Genomic DNA, 18733 nt, shown 5'->3' with positions numbered 1-18733 from the left:
AACCAAATCATTTTGTACCACTCGTGAAGAAACAAACATCAGTACATCAAAAAAGAAAACTGTCAGAAAGTCCACAGAAATCAAGAAAAAAAGTTAAGCAACAGAAATCCATAAGTTCTTTCTTTCAGAAAAAGAATAAAACATCCGAGAAACAAACTGAAGGTATGAAACCTTCAACATTTACAGCATATAAAGAAAAATCAATTTTAATCATACATAATGAGACAGAAAAAATGGACATTAAATCCGATCAGAGTGACAAAACAAGCACGCTGTATGAAGAAAAATGCCAAGTCATAGAAGATAAGGATTCTGCCGAAGAGAACAGCAACAAGGAAAGTGCACAACAAATTATGGAAGGGGAAATAGTACAAGAAGAAAAACAGAATTTAGTTGACACAGAAAATACAGAGTTTATCGATTCATTGGCTGACGAAAGTTGCTCTGAAAAAACAGCACTCGCAGATGACTGTGCAGACATTTGCTGTACTGGTAACACTCCATTTCAACCACGTGATAAAGCCATACTACAGCAAACAAAAGTCACAATAAAGAGAAAGAATAAAACCATAACAAGAGCTGTTCAAGGGAATTGGTTTGATGATTTTCCTTGGCTTACACTTTGCACAACTAGAAAAAATGTCTTCTGCTTTTTCTGCAGAAAGGCTGTTAAGAGAAAAGTTTTGATGCTGAGTAAAAATGCGGAATTGGCCTTTTCTAAAAATGGCTTTTCAAACTGGAAAAAGGCCATGAATCGTTTCAGGGAACATGAAAATTCATCAGCTCATAAAGAGGCAGAATTAAATATTAGGAGATTGCAAAGTGGTGCCATGGCTGTAAGTGAGCAGATAGAGAAAAAGGAAAAGGAAGACCAGAAGAAAAGACGATTGGCACTCTCCTGTCAGTTGTCTTCCTTGAAATTTCTATTACGACAGGGACTTGCAGTCAGAGGACACAGTGAATCTGAAGGTCACCTCACTCAGCTACTTAAATTGCGAGCTGAAGATAACCCAACAATCTTGTCATGGATTGAAAAGGGGAGATATGTTTCTCCAGAAATTGTGAATGAACAAATTTCTCTGATTGGACTGGAAATTTTGAGATCTGTGCTTGATGATGTAAGACAGGCAAAATGGTTTTCTATTATGGCAGACGAGACTATGGATGTTGCATGCAAAGAACAGTTAGTTGTATGTGTCAGATGGGTTGATGACAGCTTCAATATTCATGAAGATATGTTAGGTCTTTTTGAAATTCATTCACAAACAAGTGACTTTATAGCTTTGGCAGTGAAAGATGTTCTTATTAGAAGTGGTTTGCCCTTAGAATTATGTCGGGGTCAGGCATATGATGGTGCGCCAAATATGTCGGGACACTTAACAGGTGTAGCAAAACAAATCCAGAACCAGTATCCATCTTCCATTAGCGTCCACTGTTTTGCTCATTGTATTAATCTTAGTGTTAAAGATGTTACCAAAAAATGTTCCGCAATACGTGACTCAATGGACTTGGTCACTGAAATTGAAAAACTTATTTGTCTATCTCCAAAGAGAAAACATCTCTTCATGCAAAAGAAATTGCAAGAAACAAATCTTAGTTCACCAAACCTCAGACCAATTTGTCCAACTCGATTGACTGTTAGAACATATGCTATAGAATCTGTAATTCAGAACTACAAAGTTCTACAGGACGTTTTAGATGACATACATACTAATACTAATGATGAATACTCCAGACGAGCAGGTGGACAACTGGCTATGATGGAAAAGTTTTCAACATATTTTGGATTGAAGCTATCACACATAATATTTGCTGCATCTGAGCAGTTATCCATTTCAATCCAGGGGAAAAATACTTCAGCACAGGATGCTATCAGAGCTTCAAAAGCCACTGTATCCTACTTTGAGCGCCAGAGAAATGACTCTGTGTTTTCTGACTTTTATGATGCAGTTTGTGCAGAGGCAAAAGACCTGACAGACGAACCATCACTTCCAAGATATAGGCGTGCCCCCAAAAGATTAGATGATGGATCCAATCCCCATAGATATGACAATCCCAAGGATTACTTTAAACAGCAGTTCTTTGAAGCATTAGAACAAGCTGTAGGCACTCTTGAAAACAGATTTGAACAAAAAAACATGACCATCGTCAAGGAAATCGAATCACTTTTGTTAAATGCAGCAAATGGAGAGTTGTTTTCTGTGTCTGAAGAAATTGCCATGCTTTACAAAGATGATATTTCTTTTTCCAAGGCTTGAACAGCAGCTCAAAATGTTGCCTGATATTTTCAAAGTTGACAGTGAAAATGAAATCAAAAAAGTTACCTTGATAGATACAATTTGTCAACACATGAAGGAGCCTATCACAAAGAAACTTCTGTCAGAAGTTACGAAGCTTGTACAAATTTATCTTACCATTCCAGTCACAACTGCCACACCAGAAAGATCTTTTTCGTCCTTAAGGAGGATTAAAACCTACCTCCGAAGTACAATGACGCAGGCAAGATTGAATCACTGTATGACTTGCTTTGTTCACAAAGAGAGAACAGACCAAGTCAACATCAAAGAAATAGCAAAGTCATTCATCCAGAAGATTCCAAGTCGGAAACTGTACTTTGGAAACTATTAACTATAGTTTTATTAAGACTGTTCTCTTTCAGTTTGGTTTCCAAGAATTAAGTATTGAATTATCTAAGGACTCTTCATTTTCAAACCTACATGTATAAGTTTAATAAATTTGTTTTGCATCTGAAAAGTATTCTTTATGTTTACATATATGTACTTTAGAATATATTCTAGCCATTCCGAATCTCATCAAGATTAGTAATTTCTACAAGATAGCTGCAGTATTGGAGATTCTGATTGTGGTATACCTGTGATGAATGTCAATCAACTTTAAATGCACTATTTGAAGTCCTCTCATTCAACTTAGACAGGGGCTTGATATTACATGTTTTACATCTTAATTTCTCTATATATTACACGTTTTACATCTTTCTTGGATTTGAGCCCCCCCACTTTTAAGTTTGTGACTACGCCTCTGTAATGTTCTATAAGATAAATGTAACAATGTGCATATTTGATAAATGATGAGACCGAAGACGAATATATACTGTTGTCTTGAGACTAATAAATGCTACCAAATACCCCAAATTCTCCTTCGGCATCCAGTCACGTGGTGTCATGTGAGATATGCTTGCTAGTTCCCAGATCAGTTTTGCTGCTATTCCCAGTGCGAGCGCACGTGCTTTGGTTATAATTGTTATCGTGAAATTTAATTTACGCGGAATTTTACGTTGTGAAATATGACTGATTCGTTACTGCAAAGACTGGCTAAAGAATTGGAAGTTGACGAACATTTGGATATATCTACTGAGGTGGCAAATGCCCCGAGTAATCTCGAAGTCCTCAAAAAACAAGTACTCCGATAAAGGAACAGCAATCTGTTCCGGAGTCATTAAGCGATTCGATAAAGTTTCTGATCGAATCACAACAAAGACAGTTTCAAGAATTTCAGTCTTTGGTGATTGAGGAAATCAAATCCACAAATGCGCGGATTGACACTTTTTGTGAGGAGCCCGCTACCAAGAAAAGAAAATCATCTAACGATGATATAGAGATAGATAATCTCTCTGTAGAAGGGAACTCTTCGCAAGATAGAGAGGAAACTAAGCCGGACGGTAATATTTCAATTTTGTCTAAACTTTCAGACAAATTCACTTCTTCCGAAAAGACGGGGCCGTGTATTAATTCAGAACTATCTAAAATTCTGAAATCTATTGTTCGCGATCGGCAAACAAAAAAGGATGATGAAAAAAGAAGAACTGATCTATTGGAGAAGAATCCTCGGCCCGAAAATTGTGATTACCTCTCTACTCCGAGGGTTAATCCCGAAATTTGGAGAAAGATTTCAACGACTACGAGATCAAAGGATATTGAATTTCAGAAAACACAATCCTCTCTTCTCCGGGCTTTTGGACCGGTTGCGTATGTTCTGGAAAAACTGGTTGAAAAGGATCCAAAAGGCGAAAATGAGGAAATTTCACCGCTAATCGAAAGTCTAATGGATACCGTGGTTCTCCTTTCTATGGCTAATGATGACATGAATGAATATCGAAGGAACAACATCAAGCCTGATCTGCACACGGATTATAGATCCTTGTGTTCTAACCAGGTTCCGGTGACGGAAATGCTTTTTGGAGATAACATTGCCGATCAACTAAAATTAATTCAGGAAGCCAACAAAGTTGGAAAGAAAGTTGACAAATATCAATCGTCAACAAAGCCTTTTTTAGGATCAAGGCCTTCTTGGACAAATGGACCCAAGAAGGGAAAGACGGGGTGGGGAAAACAAACCCGAGACAACACCCAGTCATCCGTATGGAACAAGGGCAGCAGTGTGCGGACCCCTTACAAAGCAAAGAAGTTCTAGACTCGCAGGTCAGTGCACACATTGCTGGTCGTATATCAAAGTATATAAAATACTGGCAAGAATTGACATCAGATACTTATATTCTTGATATTGTTAGAGGATATAAAATTGAATTTAGTGAAATTCCATATCAGACAAGGGCTAGACCCACAGTTGCTTGTAAGCGTGATTCAGAAATAATTGAAGATCTCATTCTTTCCTTCGAGAAGAAGGGCATAATTCGCAAAGCTAACCATTGTGATGATCAATTTATATCTACGGTTTTCACGGTACCAAAATCCGACGGATCCTTTAGACTTATTTTAAATCTTAAAGATCTCAATGAATTTGTTGTGTACAAACATTTCAAAATGGAACATTTTCAGTCTGCTTTAAATATTATGACTCAGAATTGTTACATGGCTAAGATCGATTTGAAAGACGCATACTACACGGTTAATGTGCACCACGAGTTTAGAAAATTTATGAGATTTATTTGGAAGGGCAATGTTATGGAATACACATGTCTGGCAATGGGACTAAGTTCGGCACCAAGAGTTTTTACAAAATTGTTAAAGCCAGTATTTGCTTCTTTAAGATCAAAAGGATTTATCTCTGTAGTTTACATTGACGATGTGTATTTACAGGGTGCAACGTTTAAAGAATGTGCAGACAATGTGTTCTACACATGTGATCTTTTGAAAAAATTGGGATTTATAATACATGAAGAGAAGTCTATTTTTAAACCTACGCAGTCATTTGCATTTTTAGGATTTGAAATTAATTCTGTTGAAATGACAATAAGTCTGACTGATAAGAAGATAGCTACCTTGCGACAAAAGATTAAGTTTATTCAACAAAATTCGTACACAATTCGCAATATTTCAGAACTCTTGGGATTATTAACTGCTTATTCAGTGGCAATTCCTTACGGAATGTTGTTTTCTAAGACGATTGAAATTGAGAAGATTGAAGCATTGTCAAAGAGTTTTGGAAATTTTGATTCTCCTATGAAATTATCAGAGAGGGCTTATTATGATATGATGTGGTTTTATGACACTGTGTTGAACACTTGTGCTCCGATAAGACGTATTAATCCTCAAATTGAGTTATTCACGGATGCATCGTTATCCGGATGGGGCGCAGTATTACGTGATTCTAAAACTGGGGGTAATTGGACAGAATCAGAGGTTGCTTATGCCCCGAATATTAATTATTTAGAATTGTACGCAGTCTTTTTAGGACTGAAGAGTTTTTTATCAATTCTTTGTGGAAAACATATAAAGATTCATATTGACAATTCAACTGCTGTTGCTTGTATCAATCATTTCGGGTCAACAAGATCTTCAAAATGTAATGATATTACAAGAAAGATTTGGCTATTAGCTAAAGCTAACAACATATGGATTTCAGCGGCTTATTTGCCGGGTAAAGATAACATTGAGGCAGATTTTGAGAGTCGGAAAATTAGAGACGACACAGAATGGATGTTGAATTCAAATATATTTGATGCATTGTGTAAAAGATTATTTTTTCCAAGTGTTGATTTATTTGCATCTCGTATAAACACTCAGTTAAAAAACTATGTTTCGTGGAATCCTGACCCAGGATCTTTAGCTTTTGATGCATTCACAATTAATTGGCAACAGTTTTCTACCATTTATGCATTTCCTCCTTTCAGCATTATAGACAGAGTGTTACAGAAAATAAAGCAAGACAGGGCCGAAGGAATTTTAATTGTTCCGTGTTGGGAAACACAGTTATGGTTTCCGGTGCTAATGAGGATGTGTGTAGCTCCGCCCATAAAGATTCCGAACAGCTCAAAGACATTGAAGTTACCGAATCGGCTGTCTGCGATTCACTCGCTTCACAACAAACTCCACCTCCTCGCTTGTCATGTGTCCGGCAATTATACGAGGGACGCGGTTTATCAGAGGAATCAGTTTCAATCATTATGAAGTCCTGGCGAAGGTCTACTCATAAACAGTATGGCATTTATATAAACAAATGGTTTCAGTTCATAGATGGGAAAGTTGATCGATCTGATAAAGTTTCTGTGAACTTGGTAATTGAATATTTAACTTCACTTCATAAATCAGGACTTAGTTATAGTGCGTTAAATACAGCAAGGAGTGCTTTATCTTCCTTTGTCTGTTTAGATGATGACTCGAATTTAGGGGAACATTCGTTAGTCAAAAGATTTATGAGAGGAGTGTTTAACATAAATCCCAGTTTCCCACGTTATTCCAGTACATGGGATGTTAGACAAGTGTTAGATTATTTAGTTAGTTTAGGCAAAAACCGACACATGTCATTATTAAGTTTATCAATGAAATTGGTCATGCTATTGGCCTTAGTTTCAGGACAAAGACTGCAGACATTGAAAGCGTTAAACATTGAGTTTATGACTGTCAATGAGCATTCTTCTGTAATAATTTTTGATGTTAAGGAATTAATGAAACAGAGCAGACCAGGTTTTCATTTGAAACCTCTTCAATTTAAGCATTATGTAGATAATCCTTGTATTTGTGTTGTTTCTTGTATTTTAGATTACTTAGATAGAACAAAGGTGTTTAGAAATAATGTTTCTCAATTGTTAATTTCAACTCAAAAGCCGTATAAAGCGGTATCTACTGATACTTTAGCTAGGTGGCTTAAGTTGTGTTTACAGAACGCCAAGATAGATACTGATATCTATAAGGCGCACAGCACTCGGGCGGCATCTTCGAGTGCGGCGAAATCATCAGGTGTTCCGATTACTACGATCATGGACAGTGTTGGTTGGACATCTGCTCAGACTTTTGCGAAATATTATGACAAAAACATTGAAAGTGATGTTTGTTTTTCTTCAGGAATTTTGTCAAAAATGAAGAAATAGTCACATTGTACAAATAAATATTGTAATTGTCTTGGAAGTACGTTTTTACTTTATCCTTTAATCATGTATCAATCGACTTTAAAGTCTCACATGACACCACGTGACTGGATGCCGAAGGAGAATTGATAAATTAAAGGAGACTTACTTGTAAGGCGAACTTTGATTGAAATTCTCCGAGGCATTCAGGAACGTGGGGGCAGGTGCCCGACCCTGTCCCACCCTTATATAAGTTTTGTTATTAATTTGCAATTTATTCAAATTATTATTCAGTTTTCGATTGATCACATGATTCTTTAAATACTGATCTGGGAACTAGCAAGCATATCTCACCTGCCCCCACGTTCCTGAATGCCTCGGAGAATTTCAATCAAAGTTCGCCTTACAAGTAAGTCTCCTTTAATTTATCAATTATATTGCTTGGCAACCAGAACGCAGTGCCCATCCGTGTCATTGTTGCGTTTTAATCGATTACGGTAATACACTTCCTGTGCAGGAAAGCGCGCGCCACACTCTGATACCCGACTAATGCATGAAACGTTCTGTGTGGATATAGCCTAGACCGGATTATAGGACAATCATGTATAAACATATTTAATATGAACGGTAAGTTCATCTGGAGTCCTGATGTTACCGAAACGGAAAGTGGTGATTTTATTCTTTAATTCTAACTTTGCTTTTAAACATGTTTTGAAACATCTAGATCTACCCATATGAAATATTAAAACCAACGTTAGGCCCGTTACGCTTAGTGACTCTGTGTAATGAATAGCAGTAGACAAGTAGAATCTCACTGGGATTTAACAATTTAAATACCTCATGAAAAGCCTGTAAGAATTCAGAAAATTGATTTGTCTTACGTGTAGCTATACAATTATAAAAATAGGTATGCATGTACCTCTTGAAAACATTTTGACAATGAACCACAGATAATTGATCACTATTTCAATCATTTGGAAAGACATTTTTTATTAGACAGAGGACTTTTTAAATTGGCAGTTAAGGTGGTATGGGACATTTCCATGTTGTTATGAAGGGCCTAGCTATTAATTGTTTATCGAAACAAACAATAAAATGAAGTGTTATTGCATGTATATATGTAGTTTCTTTCCCAATATTGTTACCTAACAGCGTAGCGCAGTGGGTTAGAGGGTTTACTATGAATCTGTCAGTCATGAGTTCGAATCCTGCTTGGGGTTTTACCGTACAATTTTTACCTCTCCTAATATTTTTAAAAGCTATTTTTTGGTTACCGGTAAATATTGCAAAATTTGAAAATTCTAAACTGGTGAAAGTTTCAATTATAATGTATATGTACGTACTTTAATCCACATTAACATCGACAGATATGTCCCATACCACCTTTACTACTGTGAAAGTATTTTGCACATATATTGTTGTTAATACATGTCTACGATGTGGGTTTGAGGCAAGAACTGTTGCCCCGATATTATCCTGGTTTTATTTAACTACATGTACATGAACTAAGTCAATAACAACTGCATACAAACCAAAAACCTTTAGAATTTAATGTATCAAACAATTTGAAAGGCATAAAGATAAGATATATCAGGGACATACATACTTCCCTGCATGGATATAAATTGATTGGCAAATGTACACTTTTTTCTCTATGGCCAGAATATATGCCAGATAAGAAAAAAATATTTAATCTATTATCTGCCAACTTGGCAGCGCCAAGTCATTGTTTGGTTGCCACCATATAAACCACTATATAGACAATTGGTGGCTCCCACAAATAAGTGGCTGCCAAATAAGTGAGCAGATACATTTGGGTTGTTATTATGTAATAATATATTCTTAATACACAAATCCTAAAAAATTCAATGTTATTTTCCTTGTCATTCATAATTTTCTTATGAGTTGATCTGCACAGCAATCTGAAGTTTTCAAAATAATCTTTCTATTTCAATTTTGTGATATATAGATAAAAGAAATGTTTTATTTTTAAGAATTATGTATCTGAACAGTAAGGAAGAAATATGCTGTTAGTAGTAATGAAACTAAATAAAAAAACCCCAAATGGTTTATTTATTTCGCTTGGCAAAAACATTAAAAAACAACTTATTAATTTATAGAGGTTGCTTAAGTTTCAATGCTGTAAATTTCTTGACAACTCATCTACTGTTGACAACTGAATCAATTTTTATCTCCTGAGAATAATCAGCATTTTCTTGATCAATATCATTGTAAAATAAAATGTTTCAGTATAAATGTTCAGTGAAGGTAAAACGACAATTTTGAAAACAGAAGTTCTGTATCATTGTCCTACCTTACCTGCAGAAGCCATTTAAGTAAAGATCAAAATACCCCAGTAATCAATTCATCTGTTTACAAATGGATTGTCATAATTATGTATTGCAAAAATAAAATTTTCATCACATTTGAATAAAATTCTTACATTTTAATGGCTTACTGAAAATTCTTTCACATTAAAATTTTTATGTTTGTCAAAAATAAAATTGTACAAAAAATACTTGTTATATTTTTACTGAAAAGTGAGCATCAGATATGGTATGTAGTTACAAAATGCACTGATATTGCTGTCATTGAGGTGAAAATAGAGCACTGTATCAGCTAAAAAAATTAGGATGATGGCCGGAGCATGTGCATCTTCCTTGCACCAACAGGGCTCACAGGACGAAGTTTTTAGTCAATATTGATACTAATTTACTTTTATATGGCAACAACAACCTACCTTTACATATCAATAAAAGCATTTTTGCTTCTGTACAAAAGTTTATAAGGGTAGACGAATCCTTGAGATTTAAATAATATTTCTTTGTGTATATCAATATTATGTTTTCTTTTGTTCTAAATTCATATGCATGACAACTATTGTTATATTTATTTAAGGTGAGGAACTTGTAAGTTGTTTGAACTTGTTTCTAATCCTTTTGTTTAATCAATAAAATATGTTCAAAACAAAAAAAAACACAGGACAAAGTTGACAGGCTTTAAGACAAAGTTGCGAAATGGCAACTCAATATAGATTTCATTAAATTTTTCAGCAAAAAATTATGTTGCATTCAAATATTTGTATATTTGTTTGATGAAAAAAAATTTAAGGAGTAGAGTTGGGGATCCTCGAAATGTTTTCCTTATGTAACTTTAGGTCATGTTTTACATTTGAAACAAAGAACATTTCACCATCCACCCAACCATATCAGCCATTATAATTATATCACACACATTATCATAAACTTTCTTGACACTGAAAGTTAATTATTTCATTCTGATGTATTTGCAGACATAACAAATCTCCAATATTTTTGCATTGTTGTGAGTTTTATCATAAAATGAGGGGACTTTGACCAGATACTAAATTTTCCACATTGGCTAAACAAAATCATTTTAGATAGTTCCTTTGGTTTGTATGCAATCTCAAAGATGGCTCAAAACATGTTCCTTCAAGTGGTTAGCCAATAAAACATCTTCAACCATTATGTTTATGGAACTGAAACTGATAATCATGCTGGCAAACTACCAGCATGATAATGGTTTTATGACAAATCCGCCATCTTGACGATTTTGTCTATAGTTCAAACTCAATAAGATAAAACGTGACCAAGTAGCCTAGGATATTTTTGTTCCGGAATGGCCACCATGCAGCTTTTAATTTAACTTGCAAAACCTCTAGCTAAATATTTTTTAGGTTCCAGATGCAAGCTAATAAGATAATGAGTTAAATTCAAATCCAAGGGAATTTTATTCATAATGTTTTAGTCAATTTTTGAAAATCATTTACGTTTTAATCTGAAACTGCATATTTTTGCACATATATTTATATACTTCTTATGCATCATACTATCCATCATAACCATGTAATTTTCTGTTGATTTGATCATGAGAAATTTTTTCAAGGTGTGCTGTGAGCTGGCCACCTTAAACCATTTAGCTGGTTGGTCAACTGTGCATGAAGAAATTATACTGTTACCCCTGCACCCCCATCCCAACCACCAGAAGTTTTTTCTATAACAAGAACTGTTCTTCAGTTTAAAACAAGCCAAAAAGTATAATTCAAGCCTAAAATCCTATTTAATTTGATATTTTCAATATTTCTTACAAAGCTCTGAATTTTCTTCCATGAGGTTTAGTAATATCACAGTATGACGTACAGTAGTAACAAATAGCAACAATTGTTCCTTTAAAACCACCCAACCTATTAAATTTGCCAAAAAAACTTTCATAAAAAAACACTGTTGTTTTTAACATATTACCTTGCATTAGTATAGATAAATGGTTAAACGCAGTTGTTCTCTTAAGAGAAGGGTCAAAACATATAAAGAATGATTAGGCAAATGTGATGCAATAACTGCAACATGACTGAGGTTTTTTCCCCTGCTGTAGCAAATATTTATGTTTTGATTCTAAAAGAGGAACAGCATTTTTTGCCAATTTCTGAATTGATGACTCAGATAACATTAATTGCAATTGCATGAACACATTTTTTGCAATCGATTGATTTTTTTCACTTTTTTTTGTACTTGAGATGATGTAGCAAAATTTAGCAAAAATAGATCCTTGCATATAAAATCCTGATGTATGATACAGTGTAAATGTTTTATGCAGATGTAAAAACAAAATGGTGGTGCAATTAAGCCATGTAGTAAGAGATCTTTAAAGAATCATGGGTTTTACAACTCAACTGAAAATATTAGCAATAAACTGGAGTGTGCTACCAGTTCAGTGCAGCACATACACTGTAGTGCCTTATTGGATTTATTTAATAACACCAATCAACATGTTTAATGCATGCATTTGATCACCACGGCTACACTAATCAATAAGCAATAAGTGACAATCGACCAATATGATTCAAGTAAATAAGTCAATTCTGAGAATAAAAGAGAAACTAGTGCTATTTTTGTTCTTTAAAATTCCAGTGGTTGGAAATAATGATGATGCGAGGCCGAAGAAGATGACCTAACTAAATGGATAAGAAGGTTACAAGGGTCAGCCCTGCTGCTCCGATGGACACCATTGAAAACATGGAGTCGCCTAGCCACGGGAAGAGTCTGATCAGTCTCCATTACAATAAGGAGGCAGTGGATACAGAAAATGTGGGGGCAGCGCCTGTGGTAAGATGCAATTAAAATTTGAGCATATACCTAAAACCAATGGCAAGGTAGAACGAAAAATATCTGAATGGCAAGATACAGTTCTGCTGTTAGCATACCAGCAGCCAATGGCAAATAAAGTAAAAGATATCAATATGGCATGATACGGTTAGAAGTTTATTGCAAAATATGTCAATGGCTAAATACTGTTAGAACTTTGGCATATGCACAGCCAATGGCAAAGTAGAACAATTAAAATATCAGCTATCAAGGAATAGATACAGTTGGAACTTTAGTGTACATGCAGCCATTGACAGTTGAACTAGATCATAAAAATGCTATGATGCAATTAGAATTTGAACAACTACTTAAAGATTAGAGTATAAGAACCTAAAATGAATTAATAGGAATTTGAGCATGGCCAAAGCTATGACGATGTGGCAAAATGATAGAACTAGATCAGAACAATTGTAAGAAAAATTACACATTTTCTTAACTTTTGCAATCTCTCAGCCATATTATCTGTGACCATACCAATGGTAGAATGAGAACTTTTGTTTACTTTATAGAGTGTACATTTCATATTATGAATTAAACTAAATCATAGCAGCTAGTGATAAGATAGACAATGCCATCATAAATAGCTTTTGCAAACCTCAGCCAGCGGCAAAATACAATATAATCATGGTAATTGTATCATAGAATTGATACTATGTTTGATAATCATTACCTATCCTCAGAGTTTTAAAAAGATTGCAAAGAAACTGCAGCTGTAAATCAATTAACACATACAGGGTCATTACCTGGTCATATGCATCAACATACATGTACATTCACTGATTCATTATTTTATCAACCCCAACTTAGTTTCATAGCAAGGTAATATCAAATACATGTATAAAGAATATCCCCTGCTTTTCTATTATTGCTCAGTGTTAAAAGTTTAAAAAGCATTGATGTTTTTGGTAACTACAGTGTATTGTAAAACATGTTTTCAATAGAAAATATCAACTTAATTTTATATAAATGAAATACTGTATACAGGGTTATTTTCATCCCGTGTTATTTTCGCCTTTTTCACTTGCAAACGGTTTTGCCCGTCTTGAATTCGCCCAGACAAAGTTGTTCTAAGAGAGATTACTGTAAATGTATCATATTTGGCGTGTACAATATTTAGCAGAAACTCATTTTTGAACAAGTTGCTTGGGTTTGAATTAGCCTATTCCTGAATGTGATTATTCTAATACATATATATACATGGCATTTTGCAATGTACTTGATTTAGCGGAAGCAGCATTCCGCCAAAAGCGCTAAGTAAAATACACAGCCAAATGTACTACGTTAACAGTAATTGAGACATTGGAATATGCCCAGTCTTAAAATCGCCCACTGACGACAAGGGCAAAAGGGGTGAAAATAAAACAGGGGTGAATATTTCCCTATATTTAGTAACCATTTATGACTGAATTTTGGTCTGACGATGAGCAATACTTTTTGTCATACAGGAGACAATGACGTACCAACAAAGATGGATCAGGGACAACATCAAAATGAGAGTCTGTACGAAGTTTGTGGAGAAGGTCAATAGGTAAACACGCTTTTTCTAAAGACATTCTCTTTGAGATTGAAGAAACTGGGAAGTTATATTTTAGGGGATTTTATTTTGATTACAACAAAATGTACAGAGAGTATATTCCATATAAGCTATAAAAGCAGACTAAATGATTCTATTACAGCTTTTGGGTCACAGATATCGATAGGATGCCACTTTATAGATATTTGTCTTTATAAGAACCATTCATTTTGTGCAAATAATCTATATTTGATACTTAACAAAGCCTAAAATAGATTCAATTCTCAAAATGTATTAAAGTCTCGATGATGCGCGTTACTCCAAAACAAGGGAAGGCTATGACGTAGTTTGCGTAAATGCGTAACATGTTTTGTTAATTTTAGAAAGTGTTCTTTTAAATTACCTTATCATTTAATACATCTGCGGTTGAACTTCATTACACAATTCAGTGCACCCCTCCCCCGCAAGTTAGTTGACAGCCAGTTGTATACTGCTGGTACATTTAATGATTTTATTCTGTTAATCTTATCTGTTTGATCAGTCTCGTTTTTCTGTTACTGAAATTTGTAATCAATAGAAATTTAAATAAATTGCTTTAGTTTATTATCTAACAAACATGGAAACTTTTGTACAGATTTTGACCATACAGTTAATGAAATATTGCATGAGGATCAACTATACTCACTTCACAGAAGCTAATGTGTATTGGAAAATATAGATTTTCTTTTCTATATGTATTGACGTAGAGTAATGTTTGATGACAGTGTGGCTACAATAGAAAAGATTATATTTTAATCAAATACATCTTTATTTGACACACATGCTCTCACGTTTGACTCTTTTGACTGTCACTCTTTATCTCAATATATTCACAGTGATACATGTAGTAATGTCACAATCAAATATTTTTTGCACAAATTCATTTATTTGATGTGTAGTTTTTTTTATTATTAGAAAATTGGTTGGTGGATGATAAAAATTTGTTACCATTAAGTATGATAGTCTCTCTCTCTCTCTCTCTCCCTCTCTCTCTCTCTCAATAGATACCATTGATATCATTTTCGTAGCAGTACTCCAATATTTTATTGATTTTTATTAGTGTTTTATTATTTCTCCTTGATTATGAATGTTTATGACTGGTAGCTGGCAAGATATTCCTGTGTTTTGATTATTAGTGACTTGTTACCTCCTGTACGAGTCCCAGGCAAAGGTTTACCATGGTAAGACCTACACCGATTGACTTCATTTCTATAATCAACTCTACACCTTGTAATCCATTTACAATTGTGTGCTAGAGTCTATAGTTAAAACTTCCATTGCTGGCAGATTTAAGCTTAAATTATGCATGAAATGGCTGTTAATTAAGATAATACAATGAAGCTATAGATTAGGTCAATATTCGCTTTTGAGAAGTAGACAGACAGCCTCATTTAAAAATGAGTAAAAGTTGGAGCTGGTTGTAATGATGTTTTGACTCAATTAAACCTGAACTTATAATGCAGACATGTTATCTCAATGGTATTGGCAAAGATGAATGCATCTGACATTAAGAAATAAACACACATGGCAGGCTAATTATATCCTTATTCCAAATTCCCTGACTCTGGTTTAGATTTATGATTAATAATTTTAAAGTTAATATTTGGGTGAAGTACGTTTGAAATAGCAGGTATTAATCTTTATGAATAAAATACATAATAAAGGCTTCAATTCATTTAGTGATAGCTTTTTTTCTCATTTTCAAATACATTTGTATGATTATTTAAAGAATTTATTAGTTTGAAAATGTTATAGGAAAAGAATAACTCATTTGCAATGGGTTCTTTCAATTTTTAGCTCACCTGGGGCAAAGACTCAAGTAGACATTTCTGATAAAAAATTGTCATAATCATTATTATAATTGTCATTGTTATTAACATTGCCTGCTTAAACTTTTCATATTTTATCTGCTTAAGAACACCTTGGCCAAATTCAAACAAACTTTTCTTAAAGCACCCTTGGAATAAGGTCTTTCAGAAATTTTAAAAAATATGTGGCCACTGGGTCTGCTCCAAAGGGTAGATAATAAGGAAAGATAGAAAATAGGTTGGGGTGTCATAAAAATCTTCCTCTCAAGAACCATAAATTGAAAATAGTTTCTCTGAAGAAAATTGAGGTTGTAACTGCAATTGTGAAAATAATATAACAACTAAGTAATACATGTATGAATACATTTCAGATTTATTTATAAAATAACCCCAGGATCCTATATTTGGTCAGGGAGGAGCCAAAATATGAGGGGTTGGTGGTCCAATCTTACTTAAACTTTTTATAAGATGAGAATGTATGCATTAGGCAATGGTTTTAAAATTGCACATTTATTGAAGTAAGCTAGAGTAGAAATGTTTTACATATTTCAAACATGGCATTTATCAAAGATATATTAATAGTTGATAAAGAACAGTTTCTGAATACAGGGGCAACATTTTTATATACAGTCAAACTTTGTTATCTCCAAATAGATGGGACTGTTTAAAAACTTTATTATTTAAGATATTGAGGGTAAATGAAAAATAAGTGGTTAGGACTTACAAATCACTTCAACATATCCATTGTATTCGAGGTATCAGTGCTCAAGTTCAACTGTATATGGGAGAAAAATAATACTCTGCATTGACTGCCTGTATTCAGAAAGTGGCAAATATTGGGTTTAAATTTTTATTCAAAAGTGTTGAGTTAGTTTTCTTCTTAATAAATAGTTTATGAAATATTCATGCAAGGAAGATTATAATTTTCATATGTTAACTTAAGTCAAGATACACATGTACTGCAATCAATGAAGATTTAGAAATGTTGTCACTATATGTCCTCTTAACTTGATGTAATGTTCAATCTGGCAAAATGTAACATTAATTTAACACTATTTAGTAGAATTCGACAGGTTTAAATGAATAATTGAGTTTCATTGTACAAGTACTGAAAAGCAACATTAAATCGTGGCGACTTTTTTTCGCGATTTACTTCGAATAAACTGGTTCTCAACGACTAATTTTTGCGATCAAGCTTTATCCAGACCAGTATTGTAATAACAACCTTACGATAAAGACTGGTTCATGGTGAGAAATATTCACGACGATGAGGCTCACGCGAATCTCGCAAAAATTTCTAGCGTGTGAATAAAAGTTGGTTTACAGTATTCGTATTGTACTTTCATTCTGATAATCAGTACTCAGGTGACTGTATGGCCCCTTGGCCTCTTGTTTGATATACAAACAAATATTATACACATTTATATCTATGTGTTTGTCTATACATTTTCCATGCCATGGTACCATTTTCCTCTAATTCCTGGGCATTTAAATTATGGATTACCTATATGGTTCACTGTGACAGTCTCGACGAATTTTACTTAGTGTTTATTTTGATTTTATAGCTTCATTTTACTAATGTGTTCCAAAGGCCATAGAGAGAATTGCAAATAAGGCTTCTTTCTACAAGGCACATTTTTTTTTCATCCTATGATGAATCAGTTGCTCAGTTTGATGCAAAAAATGAGATATGTCCTGAATTAATTGGCTTCCAATTAAGCTTCGTATATAAAAACTTGTTTGATAATAAAACCTTGGCCTTATATTGATAAGAATCATAAAATAAAGTGAGCATTGATTAACAGAATTAGGCATAAAAATTGATCAATCATTGAAAAAAAATGCCTCTATTTTCTCAGCCTATCCTCTTATTCAGCAATCTAGCCTAAACATTTTCAAGCTCTTGAATGGCAATCTAATATATTGTTGAGAAATAAGTACATGTACTAAACTTAGGTCATGTGTTTTGCCCTGGGGGGTAGGCAACATTTATCTCCCATTCCAAGCCCTGTTAACATGAAAACAAACATGAAAATTTGATCTACTTTTATTATGCTGGTTGTGGTGGGGGGCGTCAAAAATGTTGACCGTATGATAAGTCTACAAATGATAATTTTTTTTTTAAATATTAAAATATAAAAGAACTAATATTTTGATTCCAAGAAATATACATTGTATTTGTATTAAGTATATTTTTATGTTCATATGAATGGTTCACTATGGATTTGTGTATATTAAACAATTAACATTCAGAAATTACGACTTTATCCTACATTGGCATTAACGAAAACATCAACTGAATTCGCTCAAATACTGTTGATTATCAATGAAATATAACCATCTAAGCTATAGTTCTAATTATATTAAAATTGAAGCTAAAGCTACTGCACACTGTTTTTTCTAGACCATGCATTAACTGTGCCATTTGTAATACATGTATTTTGATTTATCTTAGAACTGAAAAAAAATCCCACTAGTACTGCAATTATCAATCGTTCAATTTGTTTCTTATTATCTGGGAATGGAAAAAACCCACATTTACTCTTATGGATTGCAGTTTCTTGTCCAATGAGTAAAATATATAAATAGATGATAATCAACATTAAATTTGCATTGATAAATATGCATTTTTATTATTTTCATTATTGTGGTTAAAAAAATTAGCAAGTGAAATACTTGTACAAGAAGAATGGGTAATTATTAAGAATTTTTAGAAGTTTGAACAAAATCAACAAGAACCATTTATTTAGAGAATTATAGAAAACAAATTAATTAATTCCCCTTGTATTTTTCTATCGAAGTTTGCAATTTAATGGAATGGATAATTAATCAGAGTTTTTCAAAACACTTGCATTCATTATTAAGTGCCTATCGCTGTAAACATGTATACTTAATTTAGCAGTAATCATACTTTAGCGCCTGTTGCACTTGCTGCACTTCTTGGCTA

The 18733-nt window shown here is 33.7% G+C and overlaps 1 protein-coding gene and 2 pseudogenes across 1 annotated transcript; all 3 read left to right on the top strand.

Annotated features, from left to right (window-relative positions):
* Window positions 1–233: 233 nt before the first annotated feature.
* On the top strand, window positions 234–2258 carry LOC128192194 (zinc finger MYM-type protein 1-like). The gene has a single exon (XM_052864691.1). The coding sequence runs from the start codon at window positions 234–236 to the stop codon at window positions 2256–2258; it is 2025 nt and encodes a 674-aa protein (XP_052720651.1).
* A 1046-nt stretch (window positions 2259–3304) lies between these two features.
* On the top strand, window positions 3305–6228 carry LOC128190691 (uncharacterized; annotated as a pseudogene).
* Window positions 6229–7759: 1531 nt separating this feature from the next.
* LOC128190673 (transient receptor potential cation channel subfamily M member-like 2) overlaps window positions 7760–18733 on the top strand; it is a 267840-nt pseudogene continuing 256866 nt past the window's right edge.

Source organism: Crassostrea angulata, chromosome 1, assembly GCF_025612915.1.
Source record: "Crassostrea angulata isolate pt1a10 chromosome 1, ASM2561291v2, whole genome shotgun sequence".
NCBI lineage: Eukaryota > Metazoa > Mollusca > Bivalvia > Ostreida > Ostreidae > Magallana > Magallana angulata.
This window is presented reverse-complemented; position numbering and strand designations above follow the sequence as displayed.